At 57.1% G+C, this 12450-nt stretch overlaps 2 protein-coding genes across 31 annotated transcripts in view; one reads left to right on the forward strand and one right to left on the reverse strand.

Moving 5' to 3' along the window:
- Positions 1 to 8273, forward strand: SMPD2 (sphingomyelin phosphodiesterase 2). Of its 2 annotated transcripts, XM_028846674.2 has the most exons (11): positions 1 to 449; positions 634 to 730; positions 838 to 914; positions 1258 to 1351; positions 1494 to 1583; positions 1827 to 1909; positions 2036 to 2168; positions 2262 to 2366; positions 2551 to 2704; positions 2801 to 3022; positions 6275 to 8273. In XM_028846674.2, the coding sequence occupies exons 1-11, from the start codon at positions 400 to 402 to the stop codon at positions 6343 to 6345; spliced, it is 1176 nt and encodes a 391-aa protein (XP_028702507.1). In that variant the 5' UTR covers positions 1 to 399; the 3' UTR covers positions 6346 to 8273.
- Positions 3343 to 12450, reverse strand: part of MICAL1 (microtubule associated monooxygenase, calponin and LIM domain containing 1) — a 22389-nt gene continuing 13281 nt past the window's right edge. For 15 of the 29 annotated variants that reach the window (XM_028847019.2, XM_077999258.1, XM_015137601.3 and 12 more), the window contains 21 exons: positions 11673 to 11777; positions 11408 to 11563; positions 10765 to 10865; positions 9480 to 9737; positions 9148 to 9263; positions 8834 to 8960; positions 8580 to 8658; positions 7899 to 8058; positions 7373 to 7563; positions 7093 to 7181; positions 6899 to 6940; positions 6608 to 6691; positions 6323 to 6479; positions 5933 to 6024; positions 5351 to 5627; positions 4984 to 5072; positions 4622 to 4735; positions 4416 to 4509; positions 4116 to 4215; positions 3945 to 4018; positions 3343 to 3620 (listed from right to left, as the gene is read on the reverse strand). In XM_028847019.2, coding sequence (XP_028702852.2) covers positions 3472 to 3620; positions 3945 to 4018; positions 4116 to 4215; positions 4416 to 4509; positions 4622 to 4735; positions 4984 to 5072; positions 5351 to 5627; positions 5933 to 6024; positions 6323 to 6479; positions 6608 to 6691; positions 6899 to 6940; positions 7093 to 7181; positions 7373 to 7563; positions 7899 to 8058; positions 8580 to 8658; positions 8834 to 8960; positions 9148 to 9263; positions 9480 to 9737; positions 10765 to 10865; positions 11408 to 11563; positions 11673 to 11777 — 2654 coding nt within the window. In that variant the 3' untranslated portion in view covers positions 3343 to 3471. The remainder of the gene's footprint in view (positions 3621 to 3944; positions 4019 to 4115; positions 4216 to 4415; positions 4510 to 4621; positions 4736 to 4983; positions 5073 to 5350; positions 5628 to 5932; positions 6025 to 6322; positions 6480 to 6607; positions 6692 to 6898; positions 6941 to 7092; positions 7182 to 7372; positions 7564 to 7898; positions 8059 to 8579; positions 8659 to 8833; positions 8961 to 9147; positions 9264 to 9479; positions 9738 to 10764; positions 10866 to 11407; positions 11564 to 11672; positions 11778 to 12450) is intronic. The other 14 variants (XM_077999274.1, XM_077999265.1, XM_077999269.1 and 11 more) reach the window with 1 other exon arrangement.

The raw sequence follows: 12450 nt of genomic DNA on the forward strand, positions 1-12450 counted from the left end.
CTTTCCTCAACTTTGAGCCTGTTGCTGGGCCGCCGGCGCGCGGGCGGCGGCGGCCGGGGACGAGCTTAGAGGGAAAGGAACCGGGAGCCGCCCACCTGGGGGCGCTCTGCGGACCCCCAGGGGCCTGGCGCGCGGCCCTCGCCGAGCTTGGGCACCCGGATTTCGGCAGCGGATCGTCTTTCCGGGTTGGCGGCCCGCCTGATTGGAACCAGCCGGCCGGTTGTCGGGGGAACGCGGGAGTCGGGCCCGGCCTGAGCCGCGCGAGCTTGGTGCCCACCTGTGCGCGCCGCCTGCGAGGAAGGAACGGGCCAGGGAGAAGGCGCCGCCGGCCGCCCCCGTCCCCACCGCGGCCGTCGCTGGGGAGCTAGAGCCGCCTTGCGCCCCTGGAGTGCCCCAGACATGAAGCCCAACTTCTCCCTGCGACTGCGGATTTTCAACCTCAACTGCTGGTGAGCGCGTCCACGAAATGCGGTCTGGGGGCCGCCTTCCGTTCGCACCCATGCAGCCTTCCTCACCCCATCCCGCGCCACGATCTCAGGGTGTAGGGGAACCCGAACCTCCAAAGTCCACATCTGGCCCCAGCGCTGGTGGTCCCAGCAGTCACATCACCTGCCTCGCTCTTCCCTTCCTTAGGGGCATTCCCTACTTAAGCAAGCACCGGGCCGACCGCATGAGGCGCCTGGGCGACTTTCTGAACCAGGAGAGCTTCGACCTGGCTTTGCTGGAGGAGGTGAGATTGTGCAGCACCATGTGGAACCCAGGCTGGAAGGAGGGCACCTGGGGGCAGATCCTCCCCCTGGGGAAAGGCCAGGCAGACATCCTTACCGCCTCCCTTAGGTGTGGAGTGAGCAGGACTTCCAGTACCTGAGACAGAAGCTGTCACCTACCTACCCAGCTGCACACCACTTCCGGAGGTGAGAAGCCCACGGGCCTGAAGCCTGTTTTCATCCCAGGAGGCTCTTGGCCCTGCCAGCCCTTCCCTATCCTGCCTGCACCCTCCAGTCTCCTCCAGCCTTCTCTCCCTCTGGATGTGAGAAGGGGAAGGGTGAACCAAGAAGGTCCTATGACTTCAGCCCATTTCAGCTTTGTTTTCTGGCTGCCGTATACTCCTCCAAAGGCTGTTGCCTTTGTTCTAGGGCTAGTCCCAGCAGTAGAAAAAGAAAAAAATAGCTGATCAAAGCTGGAAGACAAGGGAGGGGAAGAGGGCTGGGTGTCTCTTCCTGTTTTTCTGGTTATTAAGCAGGGCTTGGCTTTCAGCGGAATCATTGGCAGTGGCCTCTGTGTCTTCTCCAAACACCCAATCCAGGAGCTCACCCAGCACGTCTACACCCTCAATGGCTACCCCTACATGGTAAGCCAGACCTCTGACCTCTTCCACCTCCCTTCCCCACCTCCAGTAATACAAGGTACAGGAGGCAGCCCTCTGAGAGCTGCAGGGGATGGGCAGAAAGACGGTGGTGGTGCCCTGAGTTTCTGTCTCCTCCTGCCTGCAGATCCATCATGGTGACTGGTTCAGTGGGAAGGCTGTGGGGCTGCTGGTGCTCCATCTAAGCGGCATGGTGCTCAACGCCTATGTGACCCATGTGAGTGAAGCTGGCAGTGCCTAGGGCTGGGACATGCAGCCCAGTCCTGGGACAGAGAGATGGTACTCCTCTAGCTCTAATGCCTGGGGGTGAGGTGTGGGGGCAAGATCTTATAAGGAAGCAATGGGCAAGGCTTATCCATTCTATACCCAACACCATGCCAAGTGACAGACACAGGCTTGATTCAGACATACCCCTGGGACCCTCAGTCTTATCTGCTGTGATCTCATCTGTCTTGCTCAGCTCCATGCCGAATACAATCGACGGAAGGACATCTACCTAGCACATCGCGTGGCCCAAGCTTGGGAACTGGCCCAGTTCATCCAGTGTGTGAGCCTGGGTTTGAACGGGGAAGTGGGATGGGACCCAGGGGCTGGGGGTGAACAAGGCCCCAGTCATGGGGAAGAGCTGGTGAGGGAAGAACTCCCGCCTCACCAACATGGTTCCCCCAGCCACACATCCAAGAAGGCAGACGTGGTTCTGTTGTGTGGAGACCTCAACATGCACCCGGAAGACCTGGGCTGCTGCCTGCTGAAGGAGTGGACAGGGCTCCGTGATGCCTACCTTGAAACTCGGGACTTCAAGGTGAGAGGACTTGCCTGTTACTTCCCCACCTATATCCCCAGCTTCTCTCCCTCCTCCTCCCTACATCCTAGTATGAGCCAGTGATTCCCTTAGGGCTCTGAAGAAGGCAACACCATGGTACCCAAGAACTGCTACGTCAACCAGCAGGAGCTGAAGCCGTTTCCCTTTGGTGTCCGCATTGACTACATGCTTTACAAGGTTGGGCTCCTCCCCTCAACATACTTTCATCCACTGTGTCTGTCTACCACCAACCTGTATAGATCCTTTGCTCAACTAGTCTAGTCTTGGACCACTGATGGTTGGAAAGCGGGGTAGCCAGGAGCTGGTTCTCTGGGAAGAGGCCCTCATATATAAGCTTCTCTCTGGCCCTTACTTTTCCTAGGCAGTTTCCGGGTTTTACATCTCCTGTAAGAGTCTTGAAACCACTACAGGCAACGACCCTTACAGCGGCACCCCCCTCTCTGATCATGAAGCCCTGATGGCTACTCTGTTTGTGAGGCACAGCCCCCCACAGCAGAGCCCCAACTCTACCCACAGTGAGTCACCCCCACCCTTAACTTGGCCCTTGCCCCACTTGAAGCAGCCCTTCCACTCTTGACTCTCTCCTGCCCCACTGCCCTGCCCTGTTGTAGGACCAGCAGAGAGGTCGCCGTTGATGAGTGTGCTAAAGGAGGCCTGGACGGAGCTGGGTCTGGGCATGGCTCAGGCTCGCTGGTGGGCTGCCTTCGCTAGCTATGTGATTGGCCTGGGGCTGCTTCTCCTGGCACTGCTGTGTGTCCTGGCGGCTGGAGGAGGGGCCAGGGAAGCTGCCATACTGCTCTGGACCCCCAGCGTAGGGCTGGTGCTGTGGGCAGGTGCGTTCTACCTCTTCCACGTGCAGGAGGTCAATGGCTTATATAGGGCCCACGCTGAGCTCCAGCATGTGCTAGGAAGGGCAAGTGAGGCCCAGGACCTGGGCCCAGAGCCTCAGCCAGCCCTACTCCTGGGGCAGCAGGAGGGGGACAGAACTAAAGAACAATAAAGCTTGGCACTTTAGTGGCTCTGCCTTTTTACTTGTAGAGGCAATGGGAGCCAGGGGTCAGTGTGACTGTCACACTACAGACCTTTAGGCTCCTACACATCTCCTGTCCCCATACACGCCCCCACCTCCCACCTGTAGGCAGTGTGAGCCCTGTTTGTGGCAGAAACATTTTAATTGTAAACAGCAAGGCTCTCTGCCAGGCAGCCCAGATGAACAGGGGTGGCACTGTGCTGGGGTGAGGGGTTTTCCTTGTGAGAACGAAAGCAGACAGTCCACCCTCTTCTAGCCCTGGGCCCCTATCCCCAAGGCCAGCTCGCTGAGCCTGCGCTCCTCCTGCAAGCGGATGAGGGCATCTCTCTGGTTGACCAAATCCACCAGCTTCCTCAGGACCTGGTCCTCAGCCTGCCGATCAGCAGCTGTCTTTAGGGTTTCTAAAACGGGGGAGACAAAGCTCAGAGAACAGGGAACTAGGCAGGGAAGTAGGAGAGCCACAGCCTAATCCCAGCCTATGTGATTTCTATAACCCGGGCTTTGTTTCCTAAGCTGCCAAATTAGGACGGTTGCCAACACCAGTGGTTTTCTAGCACTACTGAGCAGCACCATTTTTTTAAAGGAGATCTTGTATAAAAGCCAACTGTGCAGCTCTGATTGAACTGAAGTGAGAAGGGACCATGCTGCTTGATCAGTATCTGAGATCATGAGGCTTGCATGACACAACCCTGGGATGTGTCTGCCTCTCCCCACATTTCACCTACCTTCCCGGTTCATGTAGCCTCGTAGCTCCTGGTCCAGCTGCCACTGTTTCTCCTCCAGGTTCAACTCCTGCACCCTGTGGAGGTCAGGGATTGTAGAAGCAGAGCTGTCTAGGGTGCCCAAGGGCTTGGAGCCTGGCCCGAGGACCACTGTCACCATCCCCTTCCCCTTACGTGATCATGAGCTCAGCCTCCTCAGCCACCAGGCTGTTTTTCTTGTCAACGAGCTGTAGCAGCTGTCCTACCCATAGTTTCTTTTGCTGTTCTGGGGAACCTGAGAAGAAGGAAGATGGGTGGGGTGGTCAGGTGGTTTCCAGCCAGCACCGAAGGAGTCACAGGCTTAGGGGCCACAGGAGAGCAGGGTGTCACAGGCATGTGTTAGCTGTGTGGCACAGCCGCTGGGACTCCTATGGGCTGCAGCGTGGAGCTCAACACAGTGCTAGAGGCAGAGGGGTGTCCTAGCTTGTCACTCACTGCTCTGGCGCCTCAGGGCCAGCTCCAGCTTCACGCCCTCGGCCTCTAGCTCCCTCAGGGCACCCTCGATCTCATTTAGTCGCCGTTGGATGGTCTGAGGGGTACAAGAGAGGATACCCAGGAGTCTCTGGGTTGCTCAAGAACAGAGCACTGGAGGAACTCAGAACTTTGACCCCATCAGAATTTTGGGAACCCCTGGGCTTCACCTGGGCCTTGCGGAACCTCTTCATCTCCTCCTCCTTCGCACGGCGCAGCAGAGTCCGACGCCATGTTGGGTAGTCATTCATGGTGCCTGAGGTCTTGGCAAAGGTCTGCAGGGCCTATGGGAGGATCAGGCCAGTCAGGGATAGGGCCTGGGCCCCCTGGTGGATAGAAGTGTTGTTTGGAAAGGCAGAAAAGAACCCGTGCTGGAAGTGGGGTAAGCTCTGATAGAAAAGGTGGAGGCCAGAGATATGACAGGCTGAGTGAGAAGACATTCCAAGAGAAGGGTACAGAGGATGGAGTGCAGTGCAGGTTTCTCCTGCAGTGGCCTGGAGAGCGTTTCGTGGCTGCACACTGGCCCACTCACCTGTTCCACATCTGAGTCCAAAGGTACATCTTCTTCCTCTTCACTGGAGGAGGAACTCTCTTCTTCCTCCTTCTCCATGGCCGCAAGAGCTGAGAAGAAGAAGAACTGAGAAGTTCTACTGCCTCCAGCACCTGCCCCAGTCAGGCAACAGAGAGCATGGTGGTGATGGAGGCCCTGCGAGCCTGGTAAAGACTGAATGTGTGTGTTGGGGCATGGGAGGAACTGAGAAGAATGGAGCAGAGGAGAGGCTGGCACGGCCTGGGATCCCCACAACTTCCCTCTGTATTCCCCAGAATTCCTCTGCAGGAAGACAGTGCTCCCACCCTGTCCCATCCTGGGTCAGCACATCTGCGAGGATGGCAGTTACCTTGAGGGCTCTGGACTGGCAGGCCCCAACCCACAAAGCTGCTCTCTAGGGCGTGGCGGGCCAAGGCGGAGCAGCTGCGGGGGGGCTTAGGTGGAGGCTCCATTTCCGGGTCAGGGGTAAGGTTAAGGGAGGACAACCGCTGGCGCTCTAGGCTGGAGAGGTGGATCCGCCGACGGGTGGGCTGGCTGGGATCTGGAATAGGACCGACCCCCTCCTGCGAGGCTGTGGGAGTTGAGAGGCCTGGTGGCATGCTATTCTCACTTGGTGTGGGGAGCTCCTGGAAAAGCCACCATGTGGTCTGGTCAGTGACCTGCCCAGGGTGGGGTGAGGTTGCGGGGTGAGGCTACCCCTTTGGAGCAAAAGTGAGCCTTGGCATTCATTTGCTTAAAACTGTTTACGAACAGTGTCCGGCTGTGTTTTAGATACTTGAGAGAACAAGAAGTGTTCTCTCACTTGAAGAACAGGCATCCCTGCCTTCACAGAGCTTACATGCTAGTAGAGAAAGACACTCAGTTACCCCCAGCAGAGCGCTGGTTTGATGAGACTCTCTTCCTCTTCCCATGCCCCAGTACACACACATGCCTTCACAGTCTTTACCGGACTCTCGGGGCCTCCATCACTGCCTTCTTCTTTGTGGTCTGGCTGGGGCAGGTGCTGGAGGCAGTAGAAATGTCCTGGAAAGGGTAGAGAGAGGAGGCATCTGGTGTGGGCAGCCCAGTGCCCAGACACGCAACAAGTTTATGAAGGAAGGTGGGGAAAACAAGACAGATTTGCAGGTGAATTTCTGCCAGCCTCCTGTTCCTCAGAACCACGTATCTGGAGCTTTGGAGGGGATAGAGAAGACCCTGAGCTCAGGAGAACGAAGTGCCATCTTGAGCCTGTTTCCACCCTGTGCCCCTCTACCTCAAGCTCTTTGTCCCCCAGGCAGGACCAGGCCAAGAGTCTCTCTGGAAGTCTCCCAGGCCCACTCACCATCTCCTGGGTGCTGCTCGTAGCCACCTGGCCATAGTGTGGCCTCACAGGTGTGGCAGCGGAAGCAGCTCCGGTGGAAGAAATGGCCGTCGACACAGAGGCGTTCCAGGACATACAGGTGTTCCCCACAAAGTGCACACAGGTCCCCGGCACCAGCCTACATGGACCCCCAGGACACGGGGTCAGGCAGAGCCAAGGCCAGCTCCAAAGTTCTTTCCCTCCCATGAAACGTCCCCGCCTTGCCCTCCCCAGGCCTCTGCCTGCACACGAGGCCCTGGCTCTCACCTCCTGGTGTTGGGATGGGGGTGTCAGGGGTACACCAGGCTCTGGGTCAGGTGGCACCTCAGTACTTGGGGTCTCGGCGTCCATCTAAGGAGGTAAGTGCTCAGGCAGGGAGGGTAGAGGGGCAGGGCCAGCTGGGAGGGGATGCGTACAGATGAACAGAAGGGGCTGAAGGGAAGGGGAGTGAGACTAGGCAGGGAGGCTGGATGGGGGCGATGAGAAATCGTGAAGACAGTATCAGGAAAGGGGATAAAATGTGGGGTAGGAGACCCACCCGCCCCTGCCTGCATTTACCTCCAAGCGCAGCTTCTTGCCACCAGCATCCTCTGCATTTTCCTGCAATAAGTCCTAACAGCTCTGAGTGTGACGTTTTGAGCCCCCAGTCCTTGCCACTTTCTGAATGTCCTCACCATCACTCCAGGATCTCCACTGGGTACCCCCCTGCCCACTCCTCCCTGCTCAGTTCCAGCCCTGCCTCCACTCTTCACCTTGGCCCGGGATCGCTGCAGGGTCCTCTGAAGTTTACCGAGGAATAATACAGCACTGGAGGTCCCTGGGGAGGCCTGGCTGACAGGGCCTGCAGGGAGAGCCAGGGCATCAGTGTGGATGGGGGTGCCAACACTGTACCCCTAGAACAGACAGTCACTCCCCAACCCAGAAGGACACCTCTCCCAAGCTGGCCCTCAGAGGGTGCCTTCTCCCTCTTTCTGTCACACACACAGACACCTCCCCATCCCACCTATCCTGCCCACCTTCCTTTCAAGTCACCTGGGCTGTGGGCCGTGCTCTTGAAGGCACTGTGGAAGTGGCTGAGGTAGGCAATGAGGCCCAGTGGGTCGCTCCCTGCCACCACGGCCTGTGCAGACACCACCGGTGTGATGCCCAGCTCATGCTCTGCCACCTTTAGTGCCCAGGCAGTTGCTTCCAGAGCCCCCAGCCCCTGCAGCTCTGAGGGTTCCCTGTGGGGTGTCAGGGAGAAAAGCCAAATAGAGACAAGAACCTAGCCCCACTGAGGGGAGAAGGGGCAGCAGGAGGGGAGGGACAGCAAGCAGTGGCTGGGGTACAAGAAGGCTTGAAGGTAGGTGTGCGGTCTCTGCTACCCAGTGCCCAACCCAGTGACGCTACTGGCTTTGGGGGCCTGTGCCATTCACAAAGCTCTCCACTATCTGAATGCATTAGAGTCTCACAAGACTGTCGGCAGATGCAAGGAAGCACACTGTCTCTAGGACTCAGCTGGATGTGCTAACTCCTACACTGAGATCATGAGAGAGAGGTGGGTCTGCCAGGGACTCACAGCAGGCCAGGCTGCAACCGGTGCACCAGGGCACACAGAGCTAGCCCATCAGTCCAGGAGGAAGACAAATCGGAGACGTGGACTCCCGGGTACCCAGCTGTCTGCTCCTGGCACCAGCGTAGCAGCTCCTCCTGGGTGCCTGCCGACCCGCCTGCCGACCCTGGGAGAGAAGGCTGCGCTGTGCCCAAGGTCCCCTCTGCCCATCCCAGGCATATAGGGAGCCCAGCTGCTGGGTGTGGGGGTTCCGTAGGGGAGAAGGAGCCAGGGACCCACCTCTACTAGAGCACCAGCCTAAAGCTCACTGTCAGCAGCCCTCCTTCATCCCAATTCTCTTTTTAAAAAATCTCTTTGGAATAAAGTAGAGGAGTGAATAAAGTGAAATCGCAACTGGCCACGTAGAGGGCAGCAGACTAAACTGGGAGCAGGGGAGATTGCCAGCACCACTGTGGCTGTAGCGGTGGTTAAAACACTGAAGCACTTCCACTCAGACTGGCAGCCAGCTGCTGCCTGTGCGGTGCTGCCCCTCTGTTCCTCCAGCAGGCCCCCAACCAACCCACCAGCAACAACGAGTGCTCCGGCACGCTGCTCCTCTCCTGAGGCTGCAGCTGCTTTGCGGGGACCACCTAGGCCTCGCTGGGTAGTACATATTTTGGTCACCGCTCAGGAAGAAGGTCTGCTCACCGGTGGTTGGCATCCCTGCATCTGTCTTGTCATTCCTCTGCACAGGCTCCTTGGTTAGCACGTCGTACAGGTCTCGTACCTAAGGCAGCCCTGCTCAGGTCTCAAGGCAGGCTGGCCACACAGCCCCTCAGTCCAGGGGTAAGGGCCTGCTGGGGGTAGGATTGACCCCAAAGGGCAGTGACTGGGCAGGGAGGGCCTGACCTCGGGGGAGGGGGTTGGCTTGGGAAGCCTGGTGGGGGTGCCGGGGGTCTGACCTGATTGGGGGTCACTGCCCGGAGGTTCAGGTTGGGGTAGCGGGTGGCTGGGTCCAGCCCATACTGGGCCACATTGCGATGCATGTTTTCTGGGGATGTCTGTGATAGAAGCTGGTACAGGCTCTCACTGAGGGGGTGAGGGTAAGGGGCAGGGGCATGAATGGGAGGGCACCTGTCAGCACCCATCCCTCAGGAACTGCCAGGCCTTCTGCCTATTTCCTCCATCTATTCACCCAGCACCCCTTCCCCTCTTCCTGAGCCTTGTCACATGTCCTGCCCTGCCCTGCCCATACCCCCCTCAACTCAGGTCTCACCGCTCAGCCAACACCTCTAGGGGCTCAGCGCCCTCTGCCCACCGCTTCACCATCCAGGCTGCATCAAAGGCTGCCAGGAAGCCCCGCGCCACTCCAGTGCCCAGAGGCCAGAAGGGCTGCAGTGTCAGAGGAATAGGAAGTAGCTCAGGGAGAATCCAACAGGTGCATCCCAAGCCCAGACACCCACCAAGATCACAGCAGAAGGGGCTGTCCCCACACCAGGCAGCCCTTAGCTCCTCCCCTCCACAGGCAGACCTTTTTATCCCCTCCTCCATACTAGGCTAACCTCCCTCCCCTAACCATGAAACTCCTGTGCCTCCTGAACCCCTCACCTCCACCAGGCAGTCCCCCACCAGTCCCAGCAGCAGGCGGGCGCCGTGCTTCTCTTGCACACGAGCAGAACTCTCTGCCCGCAGCATGCTTGTGAAGTCAAAGGCAGAGACATCAGGCTGCCTGTGGGCATCCTGGGCAAACTCGAGTTTCCCGAGCTTGCCATGGGTGGCAAAGTCAGCAGCTGCCCGGGCAAAGCGCTGCAGAGCCTCGGGCACCACATTGGCACTGCCCAGCAGCCGATCGGTGTCTGGCCAGTCCTGTATGGTCAACAGAGCAGAACCTCAGAGACCTCTGAGAGCAGGGTCAGTGGGCCAGTGCCGCCCCCTTGGGCGCAGAAGGTGCACATCCTGGGGCCCAGAGAAGGAAGGGGCTGCCCTAGACTACACAGCAGTTGAAGGCTGAGCTGGGACTAGAATTCCAGTAGCCTGGAATTCTCAAAGCCCCTTCCTCAGCACTCACCCTGCTGCTGGGGTCCCAGGCTGTTCTGCCTATATCACTACTGTCATATACTTGCCACAAACTCAAGAGCTTTAGTTTGTCCATCACTTAGAGACAACATGCCTAATTTATCAGGGTACTCATGAGAATTAGATGAGACAATGCAAATGTAACTCTAAACACAGTATCTAGCACATTGCTGAATTCATTCATTCAGCAAACACATACTGAGTGCTTACTATGTATTTGGCACTGTTCCAGGTACTGGCAATTAGCAGCAAGCAACAAAGAGACAAAAATGCCTGTCCTCAGGGAGCTGACACATATCTACTGTGGCTGGTATAAGGTGTTTAGCCCAGAATATGATTTCTGTTGCCTTGTAAATCCCAGGGTAAATTACTTTTTTTTTTTTTTTTTAAAGACAGAGTTTCATTTTGTTGCCCAGGCTGGAGTGCAGTGGCACAATCTTGGCTCAGTGCAACTTCCACCTCCCAGGTTCAAATGATTATCCTGCCTCAGCCTCCCGAGTAGCTGGGATTACAGGCGCCCACCACCACACCCAGCTAATTTGTGTACTTTTAGTAGAGATGGGGTTTTACCATGTTGGCCAGGCTGGTCTTGAACTCCTGACCTCAGGTGATCCACCTGCCTCGGCCTCCCAAAGTGCTGGGATTACAGGCGTGAGCCACCATGCCTGGCCGAGAGAACTTTTAGAGGTGAAATTAATGCCAGGACAAAGGCAGGAGAGGATGGGGTCCCCACACCCAGGTGTCGACTATGTCCAAGCCTAGCCTCTGCCTCCCGGGGCTCACCACCCAGCCTCTCCCGGCCAGAACTGGGCCTCACCTGGCGCAGCACCCCCAGCCGCAGCAGGCACTGCTTTTTGGCTGTCATCACAAAGTAGTGGGTGTCATCCTTGTAGTACACAATGTTCTCCAGATCAATGCCTGGGGGTACAGGGCAGGGGAGAGGAGATATGTCTCCTGATAATGTATCACCTTCCCCAAACATCCCAACATGGCCAGACCTCTGAGCTGGGATCCCAGCTTAGGCTGCAGTGAGTGCTCCACACATAGAACCCTGTGAGTCCTGATGACACAAACAACCATCTGCCCCAGGCCCAGGAGGCTTGAGGGCTTAGAGCAAAGAGGGAAGCTTGGATGGGATGGCATTTGGGAGACCTGCACCACCTGGTCACATGGCAGTGCAAAGCCAAAGTAAACACAGGCATCTTCTTGAAGCACCACTTAAGCAAAACTCCCATACACAGTTCATCTTTGAGAGATTCCAGGACTTTTCATGCTGGGTGGTCAACTAGGGCTGTGCCTGCTTAATCCCTGACAGGACAGTTTCCTTCTCCTTTGCGGCTGAGACCAAAAAACAGAAAAGTGTGGAGTTCCTTGCAGCGAGGACAGGTTTGGAAGGGAGAGGCAGGAGCCAGGCCACAGTCAGGCAAGGGGAGGGGAAATTCAGCAAGAGGGTCCCTGACCTGTGGCTTTGAGAAGGCTCTGGAAGAAGCTCTGGTTGTAGATCCTGGCTACACCACTGATCTCCGGCACCTGTGTCTCCTCCACGGTGCGTCCGTTCACAAAGTTGGCTGTGATGCCAATGGCCAGTTTGCCTCGCATTTCTCGAACTTTGAAGCCTAGAGGTGGCGGTAGGTGAACAATGGCAGGAGGAGGGTGTTATAACAATCTAGAAAGGCCCAGGAAGTGCCAGAGATGCTGGCTTCTTTGAGGGAAGTGATCACTCACCTTCAGGGACGAATTTACCTCCTGCAGCGGAGATAAGGACGTCAAATTCATAGTTGGCCAGCTGGGCAGGGGGGTTGGGTTGGAGCTGGGCACGCCAGCCACTCCCTGGGGCAGGGGGTATGAGAGGCACAAAGGTGTAGAAGTCGTAAGAGCCCCTATACTCTCAGGGCAAGCTAGTGAAATCATCAAAACATGTATAAAGGGCTCTCTGGTTTAGAAAGCAATGATATATTATCTATCAGATTATACCCGCACAGCAGCCATGGAAGGCAGGTAAGGAAGGAAGTGCTATTCTTGTTTTGCAAATGCTCAACCTGAGGCTCGGAGTTGCTTGCCCAAGGCCACACTATTAGAAAAGGACTCAAGCCTGTAATCCCAGCACTTTGGGAGGCCGAGACGGGCGGATCACGATGTCAGGAGATGAGATCATCCTGGCTAACCTGGTGAAACCCCGTCTCCACTAAAAAATACAAAAAACTAGCCAGGCGAGGTGGCGGGCGTCTGTAGTCCCAGCTACTCGGGAGGCTGAGACAGGAGAATGGCATGAACCTGGGAGGCGGAGCTTGCAGTGAGTTGAGATCCGGCCACTGCACTCCAGCCTGGGCAACAGAGCGAGACTCCGTCTCAAAAAAAAAAAAAAGAAAAGGAGACTCCTAGCTGGCGTGGTGGGTCACACCTGTATTCCCAGCACTCTGGGAGACCGAGGCGGGTGGATCACTTGAGGTCAGGAGTTCGAGACCAGCCTGGCTGATATAGCAAAACCCCATCTCTACTTAAA

This window comes from Macaca mulatta, chromosome 4 (genome assembly GCF_049350105.2).
Source record: "Macaca mulatta isolate MMU2019108-1 chromosome 4, T2T-MMU8v2.0, whole genome shotgun sequence".
NCBI lineage: Eukaryota > Metazoa > Chordata > Mammalia > Primates > Cercopithecidae > Macaca > Macaca mulatta.